General features: G+C 45.2%; 1 protein-coding gene across 1 annotated transcript in view; it reads left to right on the top strand.

Moving 5' to 3' along the window:
* ANXA4 (annexin A4) overlaps positions 1-19,910 on the top strand; it is a 93,252-nt gene extending 73,342 nt beyond the window's left edge. Inside the window, exons 10-13 of the mRNA XM_044279287.1 lie at positions 8,738-8,833; positions 10,406-10,464; positions 17,828-17,950; positions 19,690-19,910. Coding sequence (XP_044135222.1) covers positions 8,738-8,833; positions 10,406-10,464; positions 17,828-17,950; positions 19,690-19,749 — 338 coding nt within the window. The 3' untranslated portion in view covers positions 19,750-19,910. The remainder of the gene's footprint in view (positions 1-8,737; positions 8,834-10,405; positions 10,465-17,827; positions 17,951-19,689) is intronic.
* The last annotated feature ends 1,803 nt before the right edge of the window (positions 19,911-21,713 follow it).

The raw sequence follows: 21,713 nt of genomic DNA on the forward strand, positions 1-21,713 counted from the left end.
ATCAGAGCTATTTGAAATCTATCCCTAAAAGGGTATATAATATTGAAGGTGCACATAGGGTCATTCAGAATAACTTCACACACACCCGCTACTGTGTATTTCCAAGTCTAAGGCCTCTTTCACACTACAGTTTTTTGCGTTCCGTATACGGTCCGTTTTTTGCGTTCCGTATACGGTCCGTATACGGAACCATTCATTTCAATGGTTCCGCAAAAAAACGGAATGTGTTCCGTATGCATTCCGTTTCCGTATTTCCGTTTTTCCGTTCCGTTGAAAAGATAGAACATGTCCTATATTTGGCCGAGAATCACAGTCCGTGGCTCCATTCAAGTCAATGGGGCCGCAAAAAAAACGGAACACATACGGAAATGCATCCGTATGTCTTCCGTATCCGTTCCGTTTTTTGCGGAACCATCAATTGAAAATGTTATGCCCAGCCCAATTTTTAATATGAAATTACTGTATACTGTATTTGCCATACGGAAAAACGGAACGGAACAACGGAACGGAAACGGAACCACAACGGAAGCAAAAAACGGAACAACGGATCCGTGAAAAACGGAACGCAAAACACTGAATGCAACATACTGTAGTGTGAAAGAGGCCTAATTCTGTCACTAAACCCATACCTGTCACCCAGCGCCTAAATACTAGGCCTCAAATTTAAATCCCTCTAAATCTCTCGTTACCCACCGCTGTACTGTTGTTGCTGGGCAAGATATTTAGTGTCCGTCAAAGCACATTTTTTGTTCTGGGTTGAAGTACAATTCCCAATTTAGCAATTTCATAATTTAGTGGTTTCTGCTATATCAGAGCTATTTGAAATCTATCCCTAAAAGGGTATATAATATTGAAGGTGCACATAGGGTCATTCAGAATAACTTCACACACACGCTTCTGTGCATTTCCAAGTCTAATTCTGTCACTAAATCCATACCGGTCACCCAGCGCCTAAATACTAGGCCTCAAATTTATATCCCGCTGAATTTGAATACAATACATTGGGCCAAATAATATATTTGTTGTTGTGGTGAACCATAACAATGAGAAAAACATCTAGTAAGGGACGCGGACGTGGACATGGTCGTGGTGGTGTTAGTGGACCCTCTGGTGCTGGGAGAGGACGTGGCCGTTCTGCCACATCCACACGTCCTAGTGTACCAACTACCTCAGGTCCCAGTAGCCGCCAGAATTTACAGCGATATATGGTGGGGCCCAATGCCGTTCTAAGGATGGTAAGGCCTGAGCAGGTACAGGCATTAGTCAATTGGGTGGCCGACAGTGGATCCAGCACGTTCACATTATCTCCCACCCAGTCTTCTGCAGAAAGCGCACAGATGGCGCCTGAAAACCAACCCCATCAGTCTGTCACATCACCCCCATGCATACCAGGGAAACTGTCTCAGCCTCAAGTTATGCAGCAGTCTCTTATGCTGTTTGAAGACTCCGCTGGCAGGGTTTCCCAAGGGCATCCACCTAGCCCTTCCCCAGCGGTGAAAGACATAGAATGCACTGACGCACAACCACTTATGTTTCCTGATGATGAGGACATGGGAATACCACCTCAGCATGTCTCTGATGATGACGAAACACAGGTGCCAACTGCTGCGTCTTTCTGCAGTGTGCAGACTGAACAGGAGGTCAGGGATCAAGACTGGGTGGAAGACGATGCAGGGGACGATGAGGTCCTAGACCCCACATGGAATGAAGGTCGTGCCACTGACTTTCACAGTTCGGAGGAAGAGGCAGTGGTGAGACCGAGCCAACAGCGTAGCAAAAGAGGGAGCAGTGGGCAAAAGCAGAACACCCGCCGCCAAGAGACTCCGCCTGCTACTGACCGCCGCCATCTGGGACCGAGCACCCCAAAGGCAGCTTCAAGGAGTTCCCTGGCATGGCACTTCTTCAAACAATGTGCTGACGACAAGACCCGAGTGGTTTGCACGCTGTGCCATCAGAGCCTGAAGCGAGGCATTAACGTTCTGAACCTGAGCACAACCTGCATGACCAGGCACCTGCATGCAAAGCATGAACTGCAGTGGAGTAAACACCTTAAAACCAAGGAAGTCACTCAGGCTCCCCCTGCTACCTCTTCTGCTGCTGCCGCCTCGGCCTATTCTGCTGCTGCCGCCTCGGCCTCTTCCTCCGCCTCTGGAGGAACGTTGGCACCTGCCGCCCAGCAAACAGGGGATGTACCACCAACACCACCACCACCACCTCCGTCACCAAGCGTCTCAACCATGTCACACGCCAGCGTTCAGCTCTCCATCTCACAAACATTTGATAGAAAGCGTAAATTCCCACCTAGCCACCCTCGATCCCTGGCCCTGAATGCCAGCATTTCTAAACTACTGGCCTATGAAATGCTGTCATTTAGGCTGGTGGACACAGACAGCTTCAAACAGCTCATGTCGCTTGCTGTCCCACAGTATGTTGTTCCCAGCCGGCACTACTTCTCCAAGAGAGCCGTGCCTTCCCTGCACAACCAAGTATCCGATAAAATCAAGTGTGCACTGCGCAACGCCATCTGTGGCAAGGTCCACCTAACCACAGATACGTGGACCAGTAAGCACGGCCAGGGACGCTATATCTCCCTAACTGCACACTGGGTAAATGTAGTGGCAGCTGGGCCCCAGGCGGAGAGCTGTTTGGCGCACGTCCTTCCGCCGCCAAGGATCGCAGGGCAACATTCTTTGCCTCCTGTTGCCACCTCCTCCTTCTCGGCTTCCTCCTCCTCTTCTTCCACCTGCTCATCCAGTCAGCCACACACCTTCACCACCAACTTCAGCACAGCCCGGGGTAAACGTCAGCAGGCCATTCTGAAACTCATATGTTTGGGGGACAGGCCCCACACCGCACAGGAGTTGTGGCGGGGTATAGAACAACAGACCGACGAGTGGTTGCTGCCGGTGAGCCTCAAGCCCGGCCTGGTGGTGTGTGATAATGGGCGAAATCTCGTTGCAGCTCTGGGACTAGCCAATTTGACGCACATCCCTTGCTTGGCGCATGTGCTGAATTTGGTGGTGCAGAAGTTCATTCACAACTACCCCGACATGTCAGAGCTGCTGCATAAAGTGCGGGCCGTCTGTTCGCGCTTCCGGCGTTCACATCCTGCCGCTGCTCGCCTGTCTGCGCTACAGCGTAACTTCGGCCTTCCCGCTCACCGCCTCATATGCGACGTGCCCACCAGGTGGAACTCCACCTTGCACATGCTGGACAGACTGTGCGAGCAGCAGCAGGCCATAGTGGAGTTTCAGCTGCAGCACGCACGGGTCAGTCGCACTACAGAACAGCACCACTTCACCACCAATGACTGGGCCTCCATGCGAGACCTGTGTGCCCTGTTGCGCTGTTTCGAGTACTCCACCAACATGGCCAGTGGCGATGACACCGTTATCAGCGTTACAATACCACTTCTATGTCTCCTTGAGAAAACACTTAGGGCGATGATGGAACAGGAGGTGGCCCAGGAGGAGGAGGAGGAGGATGAGGAAGAGGGGTCATTTTTAGCACTTTCAGGCCAGTCTCTTCGAAGTGACTCAGAGGGAGGTTTTTTGCAACAGCAGAGGCCAGGTACAAATGTGGCCAGCCAGGGCCCACTACTGGAGGACGAGGAGGACGAGGATGAGGAGGAGGTGGAGGAGGATGAGGATGAAGCATGGTCACAGCGGGGTGGCACCCAACGCAGCTCGGGTCCATCACTGGTGCGTGGCTGGGGGGAAAGGCAGGACGATGACGATACGCCTCCCACAGAGGACAGCTTGTCCTTACCCCTGGGCAGCCTGGCACACATGAGCGACTACATGCTGCAGTGCCTGCGCAACGACAGCAGAGTTGCCCACATTTTAACCTGTGCGGACTACTGGGTTGCCACCCTGCTGGATCCACGCTACAAAGACAATGTGCCCACCTTACTTCCTGCACTGGAGCGTGATAGGAAGATGCGCGAGTACAAGCGCACGTTGGTAGACGCGCTACTGAGAGCATTCCCAAATGTCACAGGGGAACAAGTGGAAGCCCAAGGCCAAGGCAGAGGAGGAGCAAGAGGTCGCCAAGGCAGCTGTGTCACGGCCAGCTCCTCTGAGGGCAGGGTTAGCATGGCAGAGATGTGGAAAACTTTTGTCAACACGCCACAGCTAACTGCACCACCACCTGATACGCAACGTGTTAGCAGGAGGCAACATTTCACTAACATGGTGGAACAGTACGTGTGCACACCCCTCCACGTACTGACTGATGGTTCGGCCCCATTCAACTTCTGGGTCTCTAAATTGTCCACGTGGCCAGAGCTAGCCTTTTATGCCTTGGAGGTGCTGGCCTGCCCGGCAGCCAGCGTTTTGTCTGAACGTGTATTCAGCACGGCAGGGGGCGTCATTACAGACAAACGCAGCCGCCTGTCTACAGCCAATGTGGACAAGCTGACGTTCATAAAAATGAACCAGGCATGGATCCCACAGGACCTGTCCGTCCCTTGTCCAGATTAGACATTAACTACCTCCCCATAACCATATATTATTGGACTCCAGGGCACTTCCTCATTCAATCCTATTTTTATTTTCATTTTACCATTATATTGCGATGCTACCCAAAGTTGAATGAACCTCTCCTCTGCCTGTGTGCTAGGCCTAAATATATGCCAATGGACTGTTGCAGTGGTGGCTGACATGAAGCCTGATTCTCTGCTATGACATGCAGACTAATTCTCTGCTGACATGAAGCCAGATTGTCTGTTACGGGACCTCTCTCCTCTGCCTGGGTGCTGGGCCTAAATTTATGACAATGGACTGTTGCAGTGGTGGCTGACGTGAAGCCTGATTCTCTGCTATGACATGCAGACTGATTCTCTGCTGACATGAAGCCAGATCCTCTGTTACGGGACCTCTCTCCTCTGCCTGGGTGCTGGGCCTAAATTTATGACAATGGACTGTTGCAGTGGTGGCTGACGTGAAGCCTGATTCTCTGCTATGACATGCAGACTGATTCTCTGCTGACATGAAGCCAGATCCTCTGTTACGGGACCTCTCTCCTCTGCCTGGGTGCTGGGCCTGAATATATGCCAATGGACTGTTGCAGTGGTGGGTGACGTGAAGCCTCATTCTCTGCTATGACATGCAGACTAATTCTCTGCTGACATGAAGCCAGATTGTCTGTTACGGGACCTTTCTCCTCTGCCTGGGTTCTGGGCCTAAATTTATGAAAATTGACTCTTACAGTGGTGGGTGACGTGAAGCCTGATTCTCTGCTATGATATGAAGACTGATTCTCTGCTGACATGAAGCCAGATTGTCTGTTACGGGACCTTTCTCCTCTGCCTGGGTTCTGGGCCTAAATTTATGAAAATTGACTCTTACAGTGGTGGGTGACGTGAAGCCTGATTCTCTGCTATGATATGAAGACTGATTCTCTGCTGACATGAAGCCAGATTGTCTGTTACGGGACCTTTCTCCTCTGCCTGGGTTCTGGGCCTAAATTTATGAAAATTGACTCTTACAGTGGTGGGTGACGTGAAGCCTGATTCTCTGCTATGATATGAAGACTGATTCTCTGCTGACATGAAGCCAGATTGTCTGTTACGGGACCTTTCTCCTCTGCCTGGGTTCTGGGCCTAAATTTATGAAAATTGACTCTTACAGTGGTGGGTGACGTGAAGCCTGATTCTCTGCTATGATATGAAGACTGATTCTCTGCTGACATGAAGACAGATTCTCTGTTACGGGACCTCTCTCCTCTGCCTGTGTGTGTGCTGGGCCTAAATATATGCCAATGGACTGTTGCAGTGGTGGCTGACGTGAAGCCTCATTCTCTGCTATGACATGCAGACTAATTCTCTGCTGACATGAAGACAGATTCTCTGTTACGGGACCTCTCTCCTCTGCCTGTGTGTGTGCTGGGCCTAAATATATGCCAATGGACTGTTGCAGTGGTGGCTGACGTGAAGCCTCATTCTCTGCTATGACATGCAGACTAATTCTCTGCTGACATGAAGCCAGATTGTCTGTTACGGGACCTCTCTCCTCTGCCTGTGTGTGTGCTGGGCCTAAATATATGCCGATGGACTGTTGCAGTGGTGGCTGACGTGAAGCCTCATTCTCTGCTATGACATGCAGACTAATTCTCTGCTGACATGAAGACAGATTCTCTGTTACGGGACCTCCCTCCTCTGCCTGGGTGCTGGGCCTAAATATATGCCAATGGACTGTTGCAGTGGTGGCTGACGTGAAGCCTCATTCTCTGCTATGACATGCAGACTAATTCTCTGCTGACATGAAGACAGATTCTCTGTTACGGGACCTCTCTCCTCTGCCTGGGTGCCGGGGCCTAAATATCTGAGAATGGACTGTTCCAGTGGTGGGTGACGGGAAGCCAGATTCTCTGCTATGGAACCTCTCTCCAATTGATTTTGGTTAATTTTTATTTATTTAATTTTTATTTTAATTCATTTCCCTATCCACATTTGTTTGCAGGGGATTTACCTACATGTTGCTGCCTTTTGCAGCCCTCTAGCTCTTTCCTGGGCTGTTTTACAGCCTTTTTAGTGCCGAAAAGTTCGGGTCCCCATTGACTTCAATGGGGTTCGGGTTCGGGACGAAGTTCGGATCGGGTTCGGATCCCGAACCCGAACATTTCCGGGATGTTCGGCCGAACTTCTCGAACCCGAACATCCAGGTGTTCGCTCAACTCTACTAATAATCCATACCCCCTGAGCAAAGGGGACCTGAGATTGTGAGTTTGGGGTTTCATAAGCTGTAAGCCATAATCATCCAAATTATAACCAATAAAGGCTTGAAATATCTCGCTTTGCATGTAATGAGTCTCTCATATATTAGTTTCACCATTTACGTTGGATTACTGAAATAAACGAACTTTGCACGATATTCACATTTTTCAAGTTTCACCTGTATAATCAAGAATAAAAAATAGTAGTATAAGTTTTAACCTTTTTGAAGTGCAAGTTGGCTACCCCAGCTTCAGGCTTTCCTTCTCCACTGAGGCTACCCCAGCTTCAGGCTTTCCTTCTCCACTGAGGCTACCCCAGCTTCAGGCTTTCCTTCTCCACTGAGGCTACCCCAGCTTCAGGCTTTCCTTCTCCACTGAGGCTACCCCAGCTTCAGGCTTTCCTTCTCCACTGAGGCTACCCCAGCTTCAGGCTTTCCTTCTCCACTGAGGCTACCCCAGCTTCAGGCTTTCCTTCTCCACTGAGATACTCAGCTGCTCTGTGGCCTATCTATGCCCTGCAGTGGCATACCATTACGACTAGTATGTCAAACCTTCACTGCTAGCTCAATATATTGCAGGAGTATGGCTGGATCTGTGTCCAGAAGCAGCTTCTCCCCAGCACATAGGGGCACATTTATTAAGACCAGCGTTTTAGACGCCGGTCTTAATAAAGCCCTAAGGTGGTGGTGGTTATGAAATGGCGCCGCACTTTCTAGTGTTTCTGTGGGCTTCTGATCCGTGCCTCCGCGCCGCAAAAGATACGACATGTCCTATCTTCAGCCGTATCTTGCGGATCGCAGATTCAAGTCAATGGGTTGGCATCCGAACCAAGTAGTGCACGCGGCTGGTGCCCATATATTGCGGACCAGCTGTTTGTCCTCATGTTCGTCTGCATGAGCCCTAACAGTTCAGCAATTCAACTTGGCTGGAATGGTCACTGCAACAGGGTGAAATGGAAACCCACTGCAACAAGTTAACAGTAAAAGATATGTGCTCACCACTAGGGGGAGCTTAGAGGCCTACTGCATACCATTTTATTACTGAGTTCAGTGTACAAACGGTATGCAGTTAGCTCTTAAGCTCCCACTAGTGGTAGTTCTAGCCATACAGAATAGTATCTTTTAGGGTCCATTCACACGTCCGTTGTGTATTGCGGATCCGCAATACACCCGCCCGACACCCCTATAGAAATTCCTCTTCTTGTCTGCTATTGCAGAAAAGAGGAGGACATGTTCAATTTTTTTTTCGGGGGCTGCAGACCGGAAGATCGGGGCCGCGCACCGGAAATGCGGATGCGGACAGCACAATGTGTGCTGTCCTCATCTCTTCCGGCCCCATTGAAAATGAATGTATAGAATGATTGATTTAAAAAAAAATCCACAGACAATCCCCTTAAGAGTCCATTTACACGTCCGTAGAATGGGTCCGGATCCGATCTGCAACGTTGCGGAACAGATCCGGACCCATTCTACGGACGTGTGAATGGACCCTTAAAGATTCTCTGTGGAAATTTTCAAATCATTCTATACATTTTTTATTTAATGCTGTTTTAATCTTTACTCCTTTCTGACCCATTTAACAGAATACTCACCTCCACCAATCCCCTTTCATTGACATTCCAACACGGTCAGTCAGTCTCTACTTCCTGTCCTTTCTCAATGGAATGGGAAACGCCATAAGAACGCACATAATAAAAATGGGCCTTAGCGGTGATCCATCTCAGCTTGTGGTTGACAGATTGAGCCTTTCCTACCATTCTGACCTGGGGGGACCAAGGCCGCATTGGAATTGCAGCAGTTCCTTCTTCTTCTTCTCTTTCCTCTTTCCTCTTCTTTTTTCCTCTTTCTTTCCTCTTTTTTTTTCTTTCTTTCCTCCTCTATGCTCCATACTAGAAAAATACATTTGACCTGGTGCAATGAATGTGTGCAGAGAATTCTGCAAAGATATATACATGACTACTGACAGACTGTTTCTGCACACAGGCAAAGCTTAAACTTGACTCTTTGCTCTGCTCTGTCTCTAGTGTTTGATGAATATAAGAAGATTGCAAAGAAGGACATTGAGGCCAGTATCAAGTCTGAGATGTCTGGACACTTTGAAGATGCTCTCCTGGCTATTGGTACAGTATTCATCATACTATTATCTCTTATGTCTCTTACACAAAATAAAAATGGCTACATCCTTTTGCTTTAAAATTGTATTGAAGGTGGTAAGAACTGATTCCTAGAATTTCATGTCAAAGGAACATGCTGGGATTTGTAGTTGCCTATTAGAGAACCACAGGTGCATTTGCTGCACGCTGGCTCTCAGGAGGAAAGCACAGGGAGTGGAGCTGGCTTGTAGTAGTGGCTGTGGCAATGAGGGTGGTTGTATTCCTCATAGTGGCTCATCCAAGGCCCTTTAGCTCACCCTGGCCACGTGGGCAGTAATCAAAGGAGCACAACCCTTCTTCCCCTCGGGACACACCCTGGATCTGTGGCCCCTTGTCTAGTAGTGGCCAAGGTGTTCTTGGTTTTGGAAGGTACAAACCAGGAGCACAGGTCCAGAGACCAGCAGATGGTGGAGGCAGTGACCTGGGTGTTTGGTTGGAAAAAATAAAGTCTCTCTTTACTGAATAGATGATGGGAGTTACACTATAAATGCAAGCAGCAAACTTTGTTCTCAGATATTGCACAGAGAAGGCTTTTCCCGAAAGCTGTATGTAGGAGGTTACTCTAATGCTGGTCTCTGAGTCTCTTTCTATAGGTACTAGCAATCTTCCCAAATTGACCAAAGGCATGCAGTCACTACCAGAATACTTTCTGCATTACTTGGTTGCATGGTGCAGTCCTAGATCGGATGACTAGTCTATCTCAGAAGTCTGGCAGGCACCAGAAGCAATCAACCCTTTCCACGTGCAGTAAAGTCTATTACCATAAACATGTGTTTGCCTTATTGACTCAGTTCAGCGTGGCCTTTTTTAATGCTCCTTAACCTTCTGTAAATATTCGTTATTTGCTTCTCTCGAGGGATAATCCTTAGAGTCTGAGGGGGCCTAATGGCCTCAGAAGGGAGTTTCCAATGTTTTGTTTTTTTTCCCTTTCCTATGACTCTGCAGTATTTGTTATACGTTCTCTATGACTTCACTGTGTGTGTAATTGCCGTGTTATGTTTATCACTTTGTGCATAGTGAATAGTGATATACAGTTACCACTTTATGCACTGTGACATCACTTTGTACATTATCCCTGCACAGTGAAATACAGTAACCACTATACTGTGTGCACTGTGACATCACTCTGTCATTGCAGTTTTATTACTTTGGTCATTAAACCTGTCCTGTGACATCACTGTGTGTATTAATTCCTGTCCTGTGGCACTACTATGTGCACAACACTTTCTTATGACTTTAAAGTGTTCACCACCTCTGTACTGTGACATTCTGTGACACCACTGTGTGCTATAACTGTTTCCTATTATTACCCATGTACTAGAACCCCACTGTATTTGCCATCATCACTTTCAGCATCAAAACTATATATATATATATATATATATATATATATATATATATATATATATATATATATATATATATATATATATATATAATTTTCTTTAAATGGTGGTTCTGGATAATAACATGTTTCTCGACTTTACGGGTAGGCATGAGAAATGTGTTTCTAACCTACAACCATATCTTATTTTGCAGTAAAATGCATCAGAAGCAAACCCGCTTACTTTGCTGAGAGATTATATAAATCCATGAAGGTGAGTTGTTCACGGCTAAATTAAAGCTTTTATTGCATCTGCCAAATCAATACCCAAGATCAATAATATTTCCTCTATGGATTATAACGTGCAAAATCTTTGTTAAACACTACAGAACCAAAAATTATCTTGACACTATGGCTACTGCATATTGCAGAGACTACATTTTCTTCTGACAAGCCTTTCAGGATTTTATTTCAGAATGTTATTTTACTGGAAAGTCTGCAGCTGGTGAAATAAACAGGAGTTATTTGAATGAATTTTATGATCACAAGAGATAGAAGTAGTGCATATTGTTGGAGCAGGTTTTGCACTGGAAGGTTCGTTCATTCAAAATCCTGTTTACAAATCATATGAAATAATGTTGAAGTGGAGGAGGGCACCTTCTGCTGCCAGTTGCCTTACAGCCAGAGACAGGTTTGTCAGCAGAAGAAAAATAAAATTCAAGTATTTTTTTATAATTTTCTCACAAGAAAATAAAAAGAGAAGATTATTAAGTCATGATTGGACAGCTACCATTTATACGAATAGTCTCCTGACTTTTTCATGTAAGGCTACTTTCACACTAGCGCTTGATCGGATCCGTTCTGAACGGATCCGATCATATTAATGCAGACGGAGGCTCCGTTCAGTACGGATCCGTCTGCATTAATAACTTAGAAAATTTTCTAAGTGCGCAAGTAGCCTGAGCGGATCCGTTCAGACTTTCAATGTAAAGTCAATGGGGGACGGATCCGCTTGAAGATTGAGCCATATGGTGTCATCTTCAAGCGGATCCGTTCCCATTGACTTACATTGTAAGTCTGAACGGATCCGCTCGCCTCCGCACGGCCAGGCGGACAGCTGAACGCTGCAAGCAGCGTTCAGCTGTCCGCCTGTCCGTGTGGAGGCGAGCGGAGCGGAGGCTGAACGCCGCCAGACTGATGCAGTCTGAGCGGATCCGCTCCATTCAGACTGCATCAGGGCTGGACGGAGGCGTTCGGGTCCGCTCGTGAGCTCCTTCAAACGGAGCTCACGAGCGGACCGACAAACGCTAGTGTGAAACTAGCCTAATGTGTGTCTGTCTGGGGAACATTGGTATTCCTTATCAGCAATTACTGCCAGGAGAAGTAACTGCCAAAGGTTCATTTAAAAAAAAATAAAGAATGACCATGACCCCATTGAAATGAATGCCCAGTCCATGTAATGCATGGACAAGATGTATCCTCCAGAAGATGAAATCTGCATACTAGTATAAAGAAGAGTCTGAAGTGGGGAACCCAACTCTGTTATATACTTAGCAGGCTTTTGCATATGTCCTAAGGCAAACAACCCTTTAAGGGAAGAGTTGATGGCATGTTTAGTGCTCCTAACTGACTCCATTCTAAAAAAAACATAAACTAAATATTACATGGGTCACAAGGGTTCAGTAAGCTGGCTCTAAATGAACAGAAGTAAATTTAAAATAAAAAGGTGTGTGCAGCCTGAACCCTACGACAGACATTTCACATTTGTGGAACCACTTCTATGATGGGTCCTAATGCTGTGTTTATAAAGGGATACTCATTGCTTCTCTATATCAAAATATATGTTGTGACAAAGTGCCCTTTAACACAACATCCTTGCATCAAGATGTCATGGCAGCGCAGATGCCTTCACTGTAATCAGGTTAAATTAGCTTCAATTATAGAAGTTATTATAGGATGTTAATAGGCTGAAGGAGAGAGTCTGTGATCAGCAGTACTCTATTAGCTAGACATTAGTGTCAAGTGTGGCACCAGCATTCTTAGAAATCAGTAGACGCACCATGCATTTCAATGGATGCCATGTAATGCTTTTTTTTTTTTTTTAAGCAGAATTGTGGTAGGAGAAATCTGCATTTAAAGGGTTGTCCCATGAAAATATTCTACAGTTTTCAAACCAGCACCTGGATCTGAATACTTTTGTAATTTCATGTATTTAAAAATTTAGTATAGCCACTGAGTTATTCAATAAAATGTATCTGTATAGCGCCACCTACGGTTTGTTTTTTCTTATTTCTTTGTCCAGCTCACTGAGAAGGCCGCACATGCTCAGTTTCATCCTTTAACTGCCTCCTGAGCTGTGATTGGGAGAGCATGGACACGCCCCCTTAGCTACAGCAGAAAAGACACTCCCCTTGAGCTGCAGCTTGTTTTAAATCTAGCAGAGTAATGAACGGGGAGATCTCTGGATCCATGTGAGGTACAGGTCTGGTTCTAGCTTTGTTAGAAAGAGGCTGTTGTGTACTCTATGATTGATTTACATTAGTTATAGGATAAACCCTTTTTAAAGGGGTTGTCAGTTTTTTTGTTTTTTTCTTATATTGATGACCTATCCTCGGATATGAGATCGGCGGGGGGCTGCCTTCTTTTCGGTTTACCTACTCGCAATCACAACTGCAGTGGTGAGCAGGTGTAATTACAACTGCTCCCTCCCCATTCACTTTATAGGACGGCCCTGTCACTTAAACAGGAAGGAGCCGTCCCATTAGTGACGTGAAGTGAAGCATTCGAATCGGAATTCAGTCTGAAGTTTAGGAAAATGTTGATTCACAATGAATCTGAATTTCCTCGTGCACGTGTTACAAAGTGAAATTAAGAAGCCCGGGAATTCAAGATCACCCGAAATGCTATGCAGATAGCCATCCCCTGTGATGTCACAGCCCTTTAAAAGTCTCATCCCACGCAGTCTCTGCCATTTGTCCTGTGAGCTGAGCATAGGAAGAGACATGGCAAGCACTCATGTTCTAGGGATAGTGTCACTGAAAACGATTAATAGAAGAATATTGGAGAGTGAGACTGCGGGAAGAGTGTAGGGAGACTTATCAGTTTTATTTATTTATTCCTACATTTACTTATTCCTACATCAGCCGTAAACTAAGATATGTAATTCAATACCAATAAGAGCAAAGCCTTATTATTCCAGGCCCCCAGCGTGCTAACCAATACCATCCAGTCTGCACCCCTTATGGGGGCCAGGTCTTAATGATGACAATCCTTCTCATTTGCTGGCTTTACTTCTTTCAATTTATCCTTCAAAGTCTCCATGTCCTAGAAAAGTCAGCAAGATGCAAAAAGAGGAGGAGCTGGATGTTCCTGATGACATATTCTCATCAATATTAGATGATGTGGAAAAGAAGGAAAAGCAGATGGTAGAAGAAGGGCTCCCACCTGTAGGGCAGGAGAGCGCTTGGGTTGAGAAGTGGGTATGCCAGAACTGATTAATATTCAGTGTTTACAGTAAAATAACCTGTAGGAGATTACGGGCCATAACAATAATAGTATGCATATTGTGCCCTCACCTAACCAGCCAAACCCCATACAAGCAACAGACCCTGTTTAAAGGTGCCGCGTGGCCAGTAACAATGAAGGACTATACAGTGCAGTCTTCATTATTACATGAAAAGCAGCTGCAGGCTAATTGGCTGCGCGGTTCTTCATTGCAGCGTGGCTGCAACTCGCCAGCAGCACTGCCGCTCTGTGTGGCCGTACCCTAAGGCAGAGAGGCCTGGGTATACCTCATTTTATAGAAATTCGTGACACATTAATTTGCAACGGATCAAATTTCTTGGCTACCTTTGGCAAAGTATAAAATTTCGCTCATCTCTAGCTATGTACACCTTTGGGGGGACATTTTTTTTTAATTATTGGATTGTACTAATTTTGAGCGAAATTATTATTATTTTTTTTTAATGAGTCTTTCTTTATAAAAAATTGTGAGCCCCTTTCAATGTGCAGCCTTGAGATTCTTTAGTAGCAGGATCTGTATTTTCACACTGTTCCATCAGGTAGCTCAGCTGACAGCTCCTTATCTCTGATCTCTGACCTTTTTGTTAACACTCGTTATAGGTCAATTTTTACCTTACTGATAACAATTTGGCTTAGGCCTCATGCACACGACCATTGTGTGAATCCGTGTCCGTTGTTCCGTTTTCCGTGATTTTCTGCGGACCCATTGACTTTCAATGGGTCCGTTGAAAACTCAGAAAATGCACCGTTTGTCATCCGCGTCCGTGATCGGTGTTTCCTGTCCGTCAAAAAAATGACCTGTCCTATTTCTATTTTTTTATGACAGACAACAGTTCACAGACCCATTCATGTCAATGGGTCCATGCAAAAACACAGAGGCACACAAGATTGTCACCCGCGTCCGTGATCCGTGTCCGTTTTTTTTCCTATAATTTTCAAGGCAAACTTGACTTTTTTTTTTCACTTTTCTGGTCTGGTGATCCTCCAAAAATCAGGGAAGACACACAGAAGAAAAAACTGACACGGATCAACTGAACCCCGTTTTGCGGACCGTGAAAAAATACTGTCGTGTGCATAAGACCTTAAATGAGTGTTTATGACCTTTTTTAGTAATTTTAGAGGTAAGGTTTATTAGATGACCGCAGGAAGTGAAAGTACTATTCACACAGCTAGAAAAACAGTTAACCCTTTGTGACAGAACGGCTTAATATTTTTAATAAAGACCATTTGCAGAAATTATTTTTAGCCCAAAATAAGTAGAAGCAGGACAGAGAAATTAGATAATAAGCAAACAGCAGGGGGCGCTATACAGAAACTTCACAGAATAACCCAGTAGTTATAATACATTTTTATTTGCAGGCAATTACAAAAGTATTCCGATCCAGGTGCTGGTTTGCAAACTGATGAAATGTTGTTTATGGGACAATCCCCTAAGTAGTGGAGTGGCAATGGGACAGTCTTTTTATGAATGTAACAGTATATAATCTGACAGTGACATAATGAATGCTCATTTACATAACATATTTGTCGTTATTCATATTAAGAAATGTTACTTATTAAGAGCTGGAATAAATTAGATTTGTGAACCGTTCTACGAAGAGAAGATTGGATTGGCAGGGTATGATAAAATTCAGATAAAAATACATGGTACTTTTTTCGGTCATTTTCTAGTCCCTTTGCTGACTTCTCCCAGGAGGGATGCACTGTCTAGCACATTCTCCTGGAAATGCCCGAATATTTTTCGCATTTGATGAAGGACTTGCTCTTTTAAGCTCCAGTGAAGCTAAACCACATGTGACAAATGAGCAGAGAAGCTGCAGCTCTGCTTGTCATTCATTACAGCTTTCCTGCCTGCTCAGAGCAAGAGAAGGAACTAAAGAGAGGGAGCAAGATACATGGAGGGACGAATTATAGATGAGAGACATTAGTCAGAATGGATACAGAACTATGCTGGGAGGAGGTGCCATATTTTGGATGGAAGATTTTTTTATTTTATTTTTTTATTTATTTTTTTATTGTGGCGATAGGAACAGTAAAATGCATGGTGAAGTCCCGGGAGGGGGGTATATCTCTCCCAGGTTCAACTGGCTGAGGTGGGTGAAATCCAGAATGGTGCTGGTTTCAGTAAATATAGTTGCTGGAGCTATTTTGTTTACTTGGATTTTTGGATTTTATTCGGATTGGGATGGTAGGTTTGGTAGTGGGACCTCCCAATTCACCCCCATTTCAGGGCAGGTCTTTCCCTAGCAGGAAGGTATCCTCTAATCAGGCTGGGATAAAACACCCCGGGCATCTCAAACTGCGGCCCTCCAGCTGTTGCAAAACTACAACTCCCACAATGCCCTGCTGTAGGCTGTCCGGGCATGCTGGGAGTTGTAGTTTTGCAACAGCTGGAGGGCCGCAGTTTGAGATCCCTGTTCTAGAATGTCAGTCAGAGAGAGAGAGTGTGATCCTAGAGCAGAGACCTGTGGAGGATCTAAATGGTCGTAGCCGGGTGGGCTGAGAGTCCACGGGGTTGTGTGATGGCCCGAAGTTTGGGGGGTAACAGCGACACCTGCTGGAGCGAGGGTTGCACGGCCAGAATCCGGAGGACTACTGGGCCACACTCCCCCCATAAAGGTACTGGACTTGTTACAGCCTGGAGGCTGCGGGACTGTTAGGCCTCGTTCACACTTCAGTGTTTGGTCAGTGATTTCCATCAGTGATTTGTGAGCCAAAACCAGAAGTGGAGCCTCCATAGACATGAGGTAGAAGGGAAAGATCTGCTCCTGTTCTATGTTTAGAGCTGCACCTGGTTTTGGCTCACAAATCACTGATGGAAATCACTGACCAAACACTGAAGTGTGAACGAGGCCTTAGGCTGAGAAAGCCACAGGTGATTACCATGTGTGAATGCTGCTTTAGGTGAGGTCAGGGATCTGATTCTGTTTAGGTAGAGCCCAGGACGGGCAAGGTGTTTATTTTTTCGATTTTGTTTGTTTGTTTTGCTGAGGTCTCCACCTCCCTGTACCGATGCTAGTAATTAGCATATTAGGCAAGAGAACAAACTGGGGGGCACAACGGAGGGGACAATAAAAAAAAAAATAATAATTTTAAAAAAAAATTGTGCAATGGCATCTGCGTAAGGCAGACAACATTATAAGGTATTGATTTTAGAATGAAAAATCTGGTGTCACGCCCTGCCCTGTGGGTGTTCTGAGGAGACCTGTCAGAATTGCTGAACGTGACTCGATCTGACAGTTTTTGTTGTGGGTTTGAACAGAATCCAACCTCCCATCAGGTGTGGTTTGTTTGGTTATTGGTGAGGCTATTTATTCCTCCCTCTCCCTATAGCCTTTGCGGGTTATAGTTCTTCCTTGTTTGACCACTGGAAGTTTGGTGGATTGTCTGCTCCAACTCATCTATAGAGAAGTCCTTTTCCCTTCTGTGTCTGTTTTTACTAGGCCCCTTCAGTTGTGGAAGGAGCTGGTTGTCTCTTTCCCTCTTCCCTACTGCTGAGGGTTTGGTCCAGTGCGTTACAGCTTTAGGTACATGGGCATGTGCATATCTACCATCGAGATATGAATATGGGCATAGCAGCGTAGGGAAAGTCTCTTAGGGATTGCTAGGTGGTGACCCCTTTGTTCTCTAGCTTTTGGGGCCTAGTCAGTTGTTTTGTTTGCTTTGAGGTGTTCTGTTTCCTTCCCTTATCTTACCTACCATGACATCCGATGACAGGTCCCTTTTTAAGGAGAATATGTCAGCACTTTTGGTCATGCTAAACTATTGGCAGCACTCTGTGGGGGCTGGGGAGAGCAGTAAAAACATACCTTTTTGTGGAAGTTTTATCAGTAGTAGTGTAAATATGAACTTTTATTCTGCAAGTGCACTCTCTGCAATGAGCTGCTTCATAGCCCTTCCCCTCTATCCTGAGTGACCTCTTTAGTGGTCTCCTGGTTGGATGCTACAGCTGTCACAGAGCAGAGAGGGAGAGGGGTTGTGAAGTAGCTCTCTGCAGAGCAGAATACAGGATTTATTCTCAACTTTTGTAGAACCCCTTGTATGGTGGTATTAGGAATGGATTTATGTTCTGTATGTTCTGCCACTGATCTGCCATCACATGTACATGTTTACAGGGTCTGGGAACTGATGACAACACACTGATCAGAGTGATGGTCTCCCGCTGCGAAATCGACATGTTGGAAATCCGCTCAGAGTTTAAGAAGTTGTATGGAAAGTCCCTGTTCTCTTTTATCAAGGTGAGAGTCCCAATCATTTTATTGGTCAGAGGCTTATCCAAAAAGTCCAAGTCACACTACATCTACTGCTAGCTGAATTTCAGCTCCAGCATTGCTCATGTTCTTTTAAGGGTTCAATCAGACGTCCATAGAATGGGTCCGGATCCATTCCGCATAATTGCAGACCCATTCATTTTCAATAGGGCCGGAAAAGATGCGGACAGCACACAGTGTGCTGCCTGCATCTGCATTTCCAGTCCACGGCACCAAACCTCCGGTCTTATTCAATAGGAATCCTCTATTAAGTGCCGGCAATGTGCGGCATCAGTGTTTTGCGGACCGCAAAACACTAGAGATGTCTGAATGGACCCTTATCCAGTACAGTAATCTTCTCATGTTCCTAAAGATCACTGTGTGTGAGACTTAAGCCAAGTTTACATGGGGTAATTGTCAGATGCTGAGGAGAGTTCATCAATATTGAAAGCCCGGATAATCCATGGTACACCCATGGAAAAACAAGGCTGTGTGGACGGGCAACTCTGGTGCTTCAGATGGTGCTGGGATTTCTTGGTTATGTAAGTAGGGAATTGTCACTGATCAATGCCTGCTGAATAATCGCTCAGCTTTTTGTATGGTGATCTTTAGTCTTGTAGTCTGAGGCACATCATTACAAAGTAAGGCCTGCCATCTACTTTAGACAGCTGTCGGCTGAATGCCCAACCTCCTCCCCATATACAGATGTAACAGAGTTAACACACAAACTCTTAACTCAAACTTGAAACAAAAGCCATTGAAAAGCAATTGAAGGTGTTTGTTCAATGCATTTAGTTTAGATAACTTGTCTCATAAAGCATGTGTGTTAACTCTACTACATGTGTACATGCCTGTTCAGCTCGGCATACATGTGTTGTGAATGAGCTGCTGTGAGACACCTCTGGTGGCAACTTTTCTCCCCAGAGAACAAAAGGATCAGGCACATTAAAAGCCAACAGCCAGATACTTTTTTTTTTTTTCTGCAGACATCTGCATTGGGAAAGTCAGGAAACTCCCATACACGTGAGATGATTGGCTAATTTGGCCAACCTTAATGGGGTATTCCCATCGGAGACAATGGGGGCATATTGCTACGATAAGCTCCCATTGTCTGATAGGTGCGGGTCCCACATCTGGGACCCGCACCTACATCGAGAACGAACCCCTGAAGATTGTGAAGGGCGCACTGTGCATGCGCAGCCTCCCTCCATTCATTTCTATAGGGCCACCAAAAATAGCTGAGCGTTGGCTCAGCTATTTCCGTCGGCCCCTTAGAAATGAATAGGAGTGGTGGCCGCGCAAGCGTGGTACGCTCCCATTCAATCCTATGGCGGTGGCTGGACTCCGGAAAACTCGGGGTCCTCCGGCCACCACCTTCCCCGCTCCATTCTCAGTGTAGGTGCTGGTCCCAGAGGTGGGACCTGCACCTATTAGACAATGGGGGCATATCCTAGCGATATGTCTCCATTGTCTGAGATGGGACTATCCCTTTTAATTTAATTTGTATGGCCAGCTTTAGGATGTAGTCTTAGAAGTTTTGATAAGGGAAAAATGATGAACATGGGTCTTTGTCTGAAGTCTATATTGCTAGATAGATGAGAGAAGAGGATACTTGAAGAATTTAGAGAAAGCAGAAACTTTGGCATAACCATTAGAAAAATCAACCTTGTTGTTGTTTTTATCTAGATGGTTTATAGAGTGTTCTGACATCTAACCTTACTTTCCAGGGGGACTGTTCTGGAGATTACAGGAAGGTTCTCCTGAAACTGTGTGGAGGAGAAGATTGAATAAATCTGTTCCCAAAAAATCATCTTTCAAGACTACGAGATCTCATCAGATCATCTCATGTGCTTACCAATCGTGTATTGCTAGCAGTAAAAATAATGTTTCTTTTTTATGATTGTATCACCTCTGTCATTTAATTGCATATAAATTTTTACATCCACTACTGATCTAAGCATTTATTGTTGCTTGAGGCTGTTTATTATGATCTGTAACCGATGTAAGGAATGGAGCAGTCCTTTTATATGGCACCAAACTTTGAGAGGCAGACTAAAAAAATCCATGCTGGTTTGATGGGTCTCTAATTTCATAATGAGTTATCTTTTCAGTCTTGTTAACCAGAACAACATTGCACTTTTTGGAATGACAGATTCTAAGAGCTTATGCATGCACCAAACCGTTTTTTTTTTTTTTTTTTTTTTTTTCTTATTTCTTGCCCTAATGCAATAGCTCTTATTCTTATATAATTTACTTAGACTACTTTCACACTTGCGTTGTTAATTCCGGTATTGGAAACTCAATTACAATTGGGAAGTTGGATGTTGCCAGAGGACCCAGAATCCAGATTAGCTTAGGCTGAATGATTGTTTGTCCAATAACTATGTCTCCCTATTCCCCCATACACATACACATTCAGTTCACCAAGCATGTACAGTACAGACCAAAAGTTTGGACACACCTTCTCATTCAAAGAGTTTTCATTATTTTCATGACTTTGAAGGCATCAAAACTATGAATTAACACATGTGGAATTATTTACATAACAAACAAGTGTGAAACAACTGAAAATATGTCATATTCTAGGTTCTTCAAAGTAGCCACCTTTTGCTTTGATTACTGCTTTGCACACTCTTGGCATTCTCTTGATGAGCTTCAAAAGGTAGTCACCTGAAATGGTCTTCCAACAGTCTTGAAGGAGTTCCCAGAGATGCTTAGCACTTGTTGGCCCTTTTGCCTTCACTCTGTGGTCCAGCTCACCCCAAACCATCTCGATTTGGTTCAGGTCCGGTGACTGTGGAGGCCACGTCATCTGGCGCAGCACCCCATCACTCTCCTTCATGGTCAAATAGCCTTTACTTTCAAAGTTTTCCCAATTTTTCGGCTGACTGACTGACCTTCATTTCTTAAAGTAATGATGGCCACTCGTTTTTCTTTACTTAGCTGCTTTTTTCTTGCCATAATACAAATTCTAAGAGTCTATTCAGTAGGACTATCAGCTGTGTATCCACCTGACTTCTCTACAATGCAACTGATGGTCCCAACCCCATTTATAAGGCAAGCAATCCCACTTATTAAACCTGATAGGGCACACCTGTGAAGTGAAAACCATTTCAGGTGACTACCTCTTGAAGCTCATCAAGAGAATGCCAAGAGTGTGCAAAGCAGTAATCAAAGCAAAAGGTGGCTGCTTTGAAGAACCTAGAATATGACATATTTTCAGTTGTTTCACACTTTTTTGCTATGTATATAATTCCAAATGTGTTAATTCATAGTTTTGATGCCTTCAGTGTGAATCTACAATTTTCATAGTCATGAAAATAAAGAAAACTCTTTGAATGAGAAGGTGTGTCCAAACTTTTGGTCTGTACTGTATGTGCATTCAATAAGGCGCGATGGAAAGCCGGTGCCAGAAACTTCTCCCAGGAGAACAAATTAGGCTGTCGGCTGAACCCACGTTCTTGGAAGCTTCGACAATAGACAATTTCTCAGTTGTATTTACAGGTGATTATCTCCAGAGTAGGTTGTCAAGATAGAAGCCAGGGGTCATCAGCTTGGGGAGCAGTCAGGGTGAGATGAAGACCTAATCACAAGATGACAAGGGGTCAAAAGCAGGAGGTCTAACTACAAGTACCAGAAGACAGGCAGAATCCAGGGTCAACGCTAGTATCAGGAGGTCAGGATGAAAACAAAAGTACACTAGCTTGCACAGAATATTCCTTGGGGTTTATGCACATGACTGTAAGTCACA

This window comes from Bufo gargarizans, chromosome 2, assembly GCF_014858855.1.
Source record: "Bufo gargarizans isolate SCDJY-AF-19 chromosome 2, ASM1485885v1, whole genome shotgun sequence".
Taxonomy (NCBI): Eukaryota; Metazoa; Chordata; class Amphibia; order Anura; family Bufonidae; genus Bufo; species Bufo gargarizans.